The sequence below is a fragment of the Podarcis bocagei genome (assembly GCF_964188305.1).
Source record: "Podarcis bocagei genome assembly, chromosome: 7".
Taxonomy (NCBI): domain Eukaryota; kingdom Metazoa; phylum Chordata; class Lepidosauria; order Squamata; family Lacertidae; genus Podarcis; species Podarcis bocagei.
Window position 1 is genome coordinate 87,917,443 of NC_138132.1, and position 11,674 is coordinate 87,929,116.

An 11,674-nucleotide genomic window follows, 5' to 3' on the forward strand; every position below is an offset into this window, starting at 1 on the left:
GGGAAGGAGACGCCTCTCCCGCGCCAGCTGGCGGCTGCGCTCGCTTCCTGTTGGACAGGGACAGCGTCAGTCGCCCGGTGACATTGTGACGCGCAAGGTAGTCAGACGTTCAAAAAACAACACCGCCGCTTCGCTCAGCTGGTCAGAGGAATCGAACATCAGAGGAGCCTGCAGGATCAGAGCAGCACCCTGTTCTCACAGTGGCCAAACCTGCAAGAGCCCTCTTCCCTCCTGCGGTTTCCAGCAATTGACATTCAGAAGCATTTGCTGCCCATGAGCGAGGAGGCAGAGGATAGCTATCAGGGCTAGCAAGTCCTCGATACCCTCTCTTCCTCAAGGAATTCGTCTAGTCTGCTGCACTTCATTTTATCCGTCATGAATCTTCCAACATTCAACTTCAGTGGATGCCCAGGAGTTCCTAGTTTTCCTCCCTTATGAGAAAGGGAGAAAACATTTTCTCTACCAACTTTCTCCATGTTGTGCATTATTTCATGAATTTCTCTGTCACATCTCACTCGCCTTTTCTCTAAACACTCAAGTCCCAAGTGCCACTACCATTATGCACAGGGGAGTCTCCCAAGCCCCTGGATCATTTTGGCTGCCCTTTTCTGAACCTTTCCCAACTCTGGTGTCCTCTTTGAGGTGAGGCAAGCAGAGCTGTACATATTATTGGAAGTACAGTCACACCTTAGATTTATTCAACAGCAATGTATCAGCAGCTTTGTTTTCATTTCCTTTGCTGATGATCCCTAGCGCAGAACTTGTTTGTTTTTTTAGCCGCTTCACCCTACACCAACATCTGACTCGTGCTGTCTACTATGACCCAAAGGTCTCATTCCTCGTCAGTCACTGCCAGTTCAGATCCCATGGTATATATGTGAAATTCAGATTTTTGGCCCCAGCATGCATCACTTTACACTTGCTTGCATTACATTGCTTTTGCCAATATAGTACCCATTATGTTGGACAAGGTCTTTTTGAAGCTCTTCATCATCTCTTTTAATGACCCTAAATGACTTATTATCATCAGCAAACTTGCCCACCTCACTGCTCATTCCTAACACTAGATCATTTATGATTATGTTAAAAAGCACAGTTCCCAATACTGACCCTTGGGGGACTCTACTTCCTGCATCTCTCCATTCAGGGAACTATCAATTTATTCCTTCTTCACTTCCTGCAAGCTAACTAATTCCTGAACCACAAGAGGTCCTCTCCTCTTACCCCATGACTGCTAAACTTACTATGGAGAATTTAGTAAAGGACTTTGTCCAAGTACAGTATCTCAACCATCTAGACCTCTATCTAGATGGCCTGTTGACACTCTCTAAGAGCTCGAATAGGTCTGTGAAACTGGACTTGCCCCTGCAGAAGCCATGCTGGTTCTGTAGGGCTTGTTCTTCTTGTTGATTATATTATGCTTAACGATACTTTCCACCAGTTTTCACAAGGACAGATGCTAAGCTAATTGACCTTTAATTTGCAGGATGGTCCCTGGATCCCTTTTTAAAACTGAACATTACATTGGCTAATTTCCAGTCCTCAGACATGGAGGCTGATCTGATGGTGAAGTTACAAATTTTTGTTAGTTCAGTAATTCCACAACTGACTTCTCTGAGAATTCCCTGGGGCTTCAGCCACCAGGTGCAAAGGAAAAACTCCAGCTGCACCAAAACACAGCCAGTTCAAAGGAAGGAAGGGCGGGCTACTGGGGGTCTTTTGTGGGAAAGGACACCTTGGGAGGCTTGATAGTGCCTAAATTCAGGACCTGGCTGAGCTTGGACATTAACCCTTTCTCCCACAAAGGGCTAGCTATAGCAATAGCAGCTCCACAGCCCAAATACTCCAGACACTAAAAGCACCTTCCTTAGATTTCTGATTTTATGGAATGGTCACCCCAGCCCACTGTATACTGTCATATCTTAGGCTCTATAAAATGGCAACCTCCCCTGTAGGGGAGGGGCAGCTGATAGGTCTATGCAGCGGGGATAAAACAGTTAAGAGGAGAACGTGGAAGCTGAGTAGCATTAGACAGCCATTAAATGGCTCTTAGAAACTGCATGGCTCCTGAGCAGGGCCTGACAACCCCATTTCGCGAACTCACCACCACAGGAGCCAGCGATGTGAGCACACTCCTCCCTTCAGTATTTCACTACTCCTACTCCATCAAGATGGGCAGGTAGGGAGCCTCCCCACCCTCCACCCCTACTTAAAAGGTCAATACTGGCCTGGAATGCTTCTTTCATTAGCTCTTAAGCTAATGTTCCCCTTAACACACACATTCTGCTTTTTAAGATGAGCAATATAAGGTCTAATAAAAATGCATTTATTTAATATACAAAACTTACAAATGCACTTAGGTCAAGGTCCTAGCTAGTGATAGTGTTCAAGTAGACATGCCAGTGTTTTCACCGGTGGTGGAGAGGGGGAACCTGAGATGTAAGTAGCTACAAGGAAAGTGGGGGGAGAGAGAGGCTGTTTTCTTCTTTGGTATCTCACCACTGCACCCCAATCCGAAGCGCGAATGTTGTAGAAGTGCACTAAGCTTAACCTGGGGCACCCATCTTCAAAGCAGCCAAGTGTCCAGACAAGAAAAATGGTACCCAGATTCTTGGAGTCTAATACTCCCCCAACAGACAGCTCTTCCACCCCTGGCATTTAAAAAGGCAAGCCTGCTTATGGCACAGTATTCTTGTGTCAAAAAGGGCATTTGTAGTGAAAGGGAAAGAGAGAGATACCTCCCCTTCCTGTAGGCACATCATGTGGGCAGGATATTTGACAGGCAGCAAGTACAGTGAGGAAGGTGGCCACCAGTCATAATCAAGGCACCACTTTGAGACAAGGAGAGGAGGGTGCCCTGAGAGCCAGCTTGCAGTGTGGGTGGTAGCTGTACAGTACACAAGGCTTCACATTGCCAGGACGTGGTATGTTTCAAACCCATCTCCCTCCACAACCAAGCTGTGAAGCACTGCAGTCATCGCTCTCCCAAGCTGTTCCAAGTGCCAGCATTTGCAAACAAGGCTTCCCTGCGGACAAGCCTAACAGATCGGATCAGCCACCTTCTTCCTGCGGCGACTTCGCGGGACCCGAGCCGAGCCCTGCAGAGGAGGACAAAGTGTGAGTGTTCTGGCATGCAGACCCCAGCCTCGGATACAAGAGCTGAAAGGGTGGGGCCCGGGGTTGCAACCTCTCCCTTTGCCAGCACAAGCCAGGGCACTTCCCAGGCTGTGCCCACCACCCAAGGGTCTCACCTCTTTGACAGGCGACTTCTTCACCATGCGGAGGCTCTGGGTCCTGGCCAGCGGCTTGGAAATCAAAGCCTTCCTGCTGTGGCCCCTTATGCCAGCAGAGAGCTCAGAGTCTGACCAGCACTCCTCTTCGCTGCTGTCAGAGCCCAGCTCTTGAGGAGATGCCCTGTGTCCTATGAAACAACCAAGAGTGGTAGGCAAGGAAGGCTGGAGTTTTTCTCATGCCTGTTTTAACACCAAACAACTTGCACTTTTAAATGTAGATACAGCTGCAACAGGAGCCCAGGAAGTTAGAGGGGGAGGGTCTTCTTTCCCCCTTGCAATTGCTGGTGATGCAGGGGGAGGGAAAGGAGCAAACTGGTACACCAGTTATTGTTGGATTGTCATCTGCCCCAGTCAACACAGCCAATGGTCAAACACCCTTCCCATGTGTTGTTCATGAGACAGAAACAGTGGCAAGCTCTCTGTCCACTCCCTCCCTGCCATGCCTTCTATGACCATCTTTCCATGTCACTTCTTGCTTGCCTTTTCTCCAAACTAAAAAGTCACAAACATGGCAAACTTTCCTTAGAGGGGAGTTGCTCCTCCACCCCCTTGATCATTGTGGATGCCAGGAGTTCCAAGCATTTTCTGGGCTTGCTCACCTATTGGCCTCCGGTGGAGCTCCTGTTCCTCCAGGTACAGGGGATCAGAGTAATGCACAGGAGCCGTGTCTGGGATGGAACGCAGGTCCTGCATGCTGAAGCTACGCAAATGCCCGGCCAGGGCCCCTTGACTCTGAACGAGGGGAGACAAAGGGAGGAATGAAGCAGAGAGCTGTAGGCAAACAAAAGTCCACGTTCAAAGGCAGCTCATTCCCCAATGACAAGAAAAGCTTTGCTTCCAAAAATCTTTCCTGGAGGTAATTTTTTTTCCACTATGGAGAAGAAACCAACATGATATGGACACTGCTCCTTGCCCCAATTGTGTTTGGGGAAGATGAAAGGAATACATAGGGTTAAACAGAGCTGACAGACGAGAGGACTGAGCAGAGAGAATTGCCACGGTTAGTGATGTCACATGAGACAAGCTAACCTAGATATTTAGAATGATGACGTGTTTCTAGTTTACTGCTGGTTTTAATTTTTGGATGTTTTAATTGCTTTTACTGTTTTATTCTTTTTGTAAACCGCTTTGAGGTTTTCTGAAATTAAGCAGTATATACATTTTATGAAATAAATTTAATAAATAAGGAGGAATGAGACAAAGAGGGGTGTCCTGTGCCAACGGAGGGGGACACAACTGATAAATGACTCCCAAAAGCAGAATTCCCTCAAATCCCCTTTGGTAGGACCTTCTTAAAGAGTGTGCAGAATGCGAGGCAATCCACAGCTGCAGCCATACAGGGATATTTCTAAACATCCCCACCTCCACAAGCAGAGGTCTGTTTCAGAGGCATCCAGAGAAGGAACCAGCCCAAGCTGGGAAGCGTAATCCTGCTCAAAGGCCTAAGCATCTGCCTCGGGGCCACACTCCCAGTAAGAGCTGGGAGTAAGCCCAATTTTGTTCTACATTCATGTGGATTATTAAAATGAGGTCACCCTACCAGCTCCTTCCCACAGGCGGCAAAGCTTATTGCAGGCAGTATCTGGTCAACTGGGAAGGGCAACTGAGTCCAGAGAACTACCCAGATTCTGGCTGGTTACATCTCAGTCAGCTGGGGTGAGAGGTTTGCATAGCATGCTTCAACCACCCTCCATGGCCTGGCAATGCTGAGCTGGGAACTGGCAAGGCCACAGGGGGTTTTAGTGCAACAGACAAGGCTACTACATTACACCGCCTAGGAATGGGACAGCAGCCCTTCTCTTCCTTCCCCAAAGCCTCCAGGGCTGCTGCTTGTTGCCCAAGCTAGCCCGCCGCCCCATCCCCTTCTTAGCCAATATGCAGAGGAAACGTGGTTACTTTTGCTGCAGCTTGGGCAGCAGCTGTGGCTGCGACATTGAGGCTCTTCTTCCCAAAGCTCAGGAGTGTCTCGTAGCCACGCTCCTGGGCCTGAAGGATGAGCTGATCAATTTCCTGCAGGGAAAGAGGAAGAGGAAGAGAAAGATTGCATGAAATGCACATACCTCTGGCAGAACTAAATAAACAATAGGCAAACCACATTGAAGGCTGGAACCTTTGGTGACCAAAACCTCCATGCATGTACTAACTCCCACAGAGACGCTTCCAGAAACCCTTTGCTCATCCAGAACTGGACGGAAAAATGAAGGAGTGGCTCACCTGGTGCCAGACCCCTGAATGCCTCCCCCCTTCCCTGAAGCGGACAGTCTGCTCCAGGATTACTCTCACCTTTTCCTTGTGGGATAATGTGGGATGTACAAATTTGCGGTACAGCCAGCTAGCCCCCCTTGTGTATGGAGACAACAGCCAGATGACAAATCCCATTTTGATCTCATAGTAGAAGGGGAACCTGTTCAGAAGAAAACACAGTTGTGAGACCAGGGAGCGGGTGGGCTTTGGGATCTTTTCTGTTCAACAGCGGACATGTCTATGTAGTTCGTTGAAACAAGGGGGTGGGGAGAGAGGGAGAGGGAGAAGGGCAACTCACCAGGAAATGAAAGTATCTGCGAGGGTCTCTGTGGCCATGAAGAGGGCAAACACGATCCAGTACATCATCCAGCGGACCTGCCAAGTCACCAGGAAGTGTTAGGTCCCTCCTAGTCAATGAGATGCAAATGCCTGGGGAAACCCTGCCCTGCTACGGAGAAACTGCTCTCAGGTGGCACCCAAATCTTCAGCTCTTGATGTGGAATTGCACCATGGAGACACAGTACGTCAACAAAGGTAAAGAGACACCAGTCACAATATGACTGTCCCCCATCTAACTTTGGTTTATTAATCATCATGACAAGTGTGTCCTCCAAGCCGCAAGTGTCTTTAATTTGCAACACAGCCTGGAAATGGAGAGCCACAATCCTGGTCCCCGGGCTGAGAAGAACAGAGGAGCATATAAGAAGAGCCTGCTGGATCAGGCCAATGGCTCATCTAGTCCAGTGGCTGACCAGATGTCCCAGTGGAAAACCCCCAAGCAGGATTCGAGTGTAAGAGCCCTTTCCCCTCCTGCAGTTTCCAGCAACTGGCATTCAGAAGCACTGTGGCCTCCAACTGCAGAGGCAGAGCAGAGCCATCATGGCTAGCAGCCATTAATAGCCCACTTCTCGATGAATTTGTCTAATCCAGTTTTGAAGACATCTACGTTGGTGGCCATCATTGCTTCCTGTGGGAGGGAGTTCCATGGTCTAACTTTGTGCTTGCATTAAGAAGTCCTTCCTTTTGTCTGTCCTGAATCTTTCAACATTCAGCTTCATTGGATGTCCACCAGTTCTAGAAGGATCTGCCCCAGTCACCCACTGCACCTCAGGCAAGAAGAGGGACAGATAGCAAGACCCCTGAGGAGCAGCATCATGTGGGAGAAGACAACCCAAAGGGAAACCATTCAGTGTCACTTGTAGTCCCCAAATGTAGTCCTCAAGGCAGCCCCACAAAAAGTGCATGGGGCTCAATGCCACAGCTGAGCACAAATGTCCCTGGCTCTGGAAAGCAGAGCACCTGGCTGCTTTAGCCAGGCACTGTGGGAAATACATTTGTTTTATTTCTACAGCAGCCCTGGGCACTGTGGCTACAGAAGAATCTGCCCACTCTGGAAGCCACTCACAGTACTGAGAGGGCATCAACCCACAGCTTGACTCAACTACAGTGCACCCTTGAGTTACGTACCGCTCTGGATACGTAACTTTCAGGTTGCAAACGCGGCAAACACGGAAGTGTATACTTCCGGGTTTCACCATGCACGCATGTGCAGAAGCACTCTGCGCACCACACGCATACGCAGAAGCGCTCTATCACGCCACATGTGTGCACAGAAGTGGCGCCTCCAATTACGGACTTTTCAGGTTAAGTATGGACCCCCGGAATGAATTTAATTCGTATCTGGAGAGTCCACTGTACTGTATTCAGAATCTGAGGGTTACTTCATTCTTCTCCCCCCCCCCCTGCCCCCACACCACTTACATATTCCCGGATATTTTTCGTTTTCACAGCCTTGTAGGAAGCATAGGCAGGGTAGAGCATCCCAAGCACCAGCCTGTAACGGAAAGGGGGCGTCAAGAAGGCAGGCCAGCACCGGTACAATCCAGCTATGATCCACAGGCACCACCGCTTCGCATAGCGCTGCACCTTGGCCTTCGCAGCCTCCATGGCTGCCCCAGAGAATATGCTGTTCCGACCCTGGGGCATGGCAAGAAGGGTGCAAGAGCCCTCCAAGCACCAGGCAGGCAGCTGACTGCACTGAGCAGCTCAGGCACTCTCAAGGATTATTTCTGGGGCCTTCTCCCTCCTACACACATGCCTTGGGTTGCTCAATGAGAGGTGGGACCGGCTCAACAAGCTCCTCAGCCCGGCCTTCCTGGGCTGCTGGGTGTAAACAAAAGGGCAGCTGGAGACATAAACCTCAAGCCCCTCCAGGAGCCTCCAAGACAGGAAGTCCAGCTCAGTCCCCCATGAAATCTAAGAATCTCCCCAGCCCCTGACTCAAAACTGCAGGAATGTTGTGCAGAGCATTCCACCATCAATGCTGGCACCATAACATATATGGAAACAGGGAATATTTGATCAGGGTTACCATAGCTCAGTAGAAGAGTACCTGGTTGTGCACAGAAGGGACTAGGTTCATTCTCCAGCATTTGCAGGGAAGTTTGGGAAAGATCTTTCTCTAAGATGCTGAAATCCCCTGCCAGGCAATTCTGAACAAGATGGTCCCTTCCAACTCTACAATTCTATGATTCTGAATTGATGGGATGCTTCTGGAACTATTGATGGCATGCCTGAAAAGATTCAGTTCCCCAGTCTGGAGCCCTTGAAATGTTCTGGATCACAGCTCTCATCGGCTTCCCCTGCTGTGCTCCCACTCTATGGGCCACGCTGGCTGAATCTGATGAAAAGACATCTGGAAGGCACCAGGTTCAAGAAGCATACAATAGCAAAGACTGAAAGAAACTGAGGGCCATTAGTCTGCAGTTAAGCAAAACTGAGGCAGGTTATATTTAAGAAAAATAGCGGCAGGGAGGCTGAACAATTGTTTACTGAGAACGATGAGCAAGCAATATCTTGAAACTACAAGGGTGAAGATTTAGAATTTTATAAAAAATAAAATAAAAAATTGTCCAGTAGCACCTTAGAGACCAACTAAGTTTGGTCTTGGTATTAGTTTTCATGTGCATGCCGACAATAATTATTATTATTATTATTATTATTATTATTATTATTATTATTATTATTATTATATATTTCTACTGTGTCAGACCAACACAGCTACCTACCAGGATTTAGAACTTGCAAGATTTAAGCTGTAATGTTTATGGTGCATCTGAGTTTCTCTTCATCACAGAAGCCCAGCATTATGTGGCTCCTTCCACACTAGCATGACTCCTCTCTTAAGGATGCAAAGCTGGGGATCATAGACTTACAGGAATTGGGTTATCTAATCCAGCCAATAGTCATCTAATTCGGCCTCCTGGTGCTGACTCAATTCAGAACCACTATGTGCAGCTTGTGAGACACCAGAAGAAAACCCGACTACCACAGGAGTCAAGTGCAAAACGGCCCTTAGCATTTTGCCAGTTGTGCAACCAGGGAGGAGAGGGCATGTCTTGTCATGTCTTGCATTCAGGACTCAAAGAGCATAATATGGCTTGTTGTGTCTTGCATTCAGGACTCAAAGAGCATAATATGGCTTGTTGTGTCTTGCATTCAGGACTCAAAGAGCATAATATAACCTTTGGCTCCTTTGAGAAAAGACCAAGTTTATCGGTGGAGCTGAAGGAACATTGCAAGTTTCAAGAAACCAGCATCAGGTTTTAGGTGCCCAGAGGGCCCCCAACCACTCTGTCAAACCGGAGGATTATAAAGGAAATAAAAATTAAAGGGAAAAGGATCTCTATTGCTAAAGAAAGGGAAAATGCTCCATTGTCTCTGTTCTTTCCACAGATCCACAACTGAATGGCATCCATGCCCCTGGCACAGCAACCGACTCCCACACTGCCTACAGCCCTGACTCAATTCCATGAGAGTTATTCATGCCAAGCCTCCAGAACACACTTCCTCAATGGGCACCCTTGTTACACATACACTTGGCCTGGCGCTAAAGGCATCCCACAAGCATCCAAGTTACACTCCATCACCGAACCAGAGTGCATCTAAAACAGCAGCGTTCCACAAGTGGAAGTGCACAAACTTTTCTTACTTTTTATTAATCTTAATTATTATTTTTTGCAATGCGTTTTAATGTCTTTTACAGCGTTGTTACCTGCCCTAGGACCTTAGGAGGAAGGGCAGGCAATAAACTGAAATAATAATAATAATAATAATAATAATAATAATAATAATAATAATAATAATGTACTATTATAATGTGTTTTGGGGGGTGCTCCATGGCGTCTTTTATATGTCTGTTGTCTTTGTCCATTGAGTTTTCTTGGCAGGGATACTGGAGTGGCTTGCCGGTTCCTACTCCAGGTGGATCACGTTTGGTCAAAACTCTCCACTATGACCTGTTCATCTTGGGTGCCCTGCTCGGCATAGTTCATAGTTTCTCTGAGTTCTTCAAGCCCCTTCGCCACGGCAAGGCAGTGATCCATGAAGGGACGAGATGGTTGGATGGTGTTCTTGAAGCTACCAGCATGAGTTTGATCAAACTGCGGGAGGCAGTGGAGGACAGAAGTGCCTGGCGTGCTCTGGTCCATGGGGTCACGAAGAGTCGGACACGACTAAACGACTAAACAACAACAACAACCATGGCGTCTGGGAGCCAGGGTGCCACTCAAAGGGCTCATCGTTTTCTCTCTGGAGACGAACCCCACCCGCCAAGCTGGAGAGAACAACGGGGCGAGGCGCCTCCATTTACCAGCCCAAGTTTCTAGTCCTCTGGATGGGCATGAACATATCTAAAAAGGAGGCGCAGTTCCAGTCCCATTAGCTGCCACCCCACCCACCGACCGAGCTGCCTCAGGCTCCTACACGGGGCCAGCTCCTTCTGCTCTCAGACGAAAGACCCCCCCCTCCCCGTGACCCCTTCGCCCTGGGCTGAACCCTCGCAGCTTCGCCTCACGGAAACGCCGCGGGGTCCCCCAGAGGCCATCCAGTCGATCCACCACCGGCTCCCGAACGCAGCCCAACTCACACCACGACGCGGTACAGGACCCAGGAGATCATGGCCGGGGCCGCCGGGGCCCCGGAGGCGCCTCTGCTTCCTCCGCCTGGGCCGCCTCAGCCAAGGATGCCCCGACCCCGCGGCGGCGGCGGCAACAGGTGCGGCGACCTCGCCTCGCCAACCGTTTGAACGTTAGTGCCGGTGCGCACGCGCGGCCCCAACAGCTCTGCCTGCCTCCCGATAGGCTGCCCTGGGCCCCGCCCCTTGCGGGCGGGCGAATTAGGAGGCAGACAGAAGACGGCGGTTGCTGCCCCTTAGTGGGGCTGGCGGCTGCTCCCCTTCCGCCCTCTCTGACTGGCTTGAGGAGATCTAAGTAACAGGAGGGAGAGTCGCTTCCGGCCTCTTCCGCCAGCTTGGTGCCCTCTCTAGGCGTTTTGGGAACTACCACTCCCGTCAGCCCCAGGAGGCGATCCTTCCGGTCCGGGTGTTTCCTAACCGCGGAAGAGGCTGATGGGAGTGGTAGTCCAAAACATCCCTGCTTCTTTTATTTTCTTGTACAGTATTAGAGTTTGCACTACTTCTATGGAGTTCTAAGAATTTATATAGAAGAACGCATACCAAAAAATGCAGCATCTAGCAAAGTACATTACAATTGCTACAAAAGACAGAAAAATCATTAATTGATCCGCCAGAACCACCAGCAATTTTCAGGGGGATCCGTGTTCAGGAGGGACTGCCAACTTGAATAAAATATTGGGAGGTTGGTTCCTATGTTGTTGAGGGAGGGAAATTTGGGAATCCGCGTTCTAGGTCAAGGCTGTCATCACTCAGGTAGTAGTAGTAGTAGTAGTAGTAGTAGTAGTAGTAGTAGTAGTAATAATAATAATAATAATAATAATAATAATGTCGCCGGAAATCGCCCCCCCCACACACTAACACGTGTTTGCACAAGCACCACACTCACACATACACGCATCTCCCCTCCTAAGCCCAGAGGTGTCCCTTTAGAGGGCCATCCCTTAAAAGCCTTCCGTAAATAAGGAAGCGCTAACCTGACAGCTTCCCGCTATAGTACTCCGTATCGCCCTATCTTTATTGCGAGTAGACCGGCCGACCGAACTCTGCTGTCAATCGGCGGCCGCCTCAGCCAATCAGTGTTATCGAACAGCGCCCCTTGCGGCGGCCACGCAGGTACTGCAGGCTACTGCCGCTCTCTTTCCCTTACCTTTGACAGCTCTCA

At 49.3% G+C, this 11,674-nt stretch overlaps 1 protein-coding gene across 3 annotated transcripts; it reads right to left on the minus strand.

The window, feature by feature from the left end:
- Positions 1–2,305: 2,305 nt before the first annotated feature.
- On the minus strand, positions 2,306–10,616 carry REEP4 (receptor accessory protein 4). 3 transcript variants are annotated; one of them, XM_081203224.1, is made up of 8 exons: positions 10,465–10,616; positions 7,299–7,371; positions 5,836–5,912; positions 5,577–5,697; positions 5,190–5,303; positions 3,893–4,025; positions 3,252–3,421; positions 2,306–3,098 (listed from the first exon to the last, which is right to left on the minus strand). In XM_081203224.1, exons 1-8 carry the CDS (start codon positions 10,494–10,496, stop codon positions 3,039–3,041), a joined length of 780 nt encoding a protein of 259 aa, XP_081059350.1. In that variant the 5' UTR covers positions 10,497–10,616; the 3' UTR covers positions 2,306–3,038. The 3 variants fall into 3 exon arrangements, with proteins under 3 accessions (XP_081059350.1, XP_081059349.1, XP_081059348.1); XM_081203223.1 differs by lacking the exon at positions 10,465–10,616 and adding an exon at positions 8,606–9,123; XM_081203222.1 differs by lacking the exon at positions 10,465–10,616 and having other exon boundaries at positions 7,299–7,988.
- Between the last annotated feature and the right edge of the window lie 1,058 nt (positions 10,617–11,674).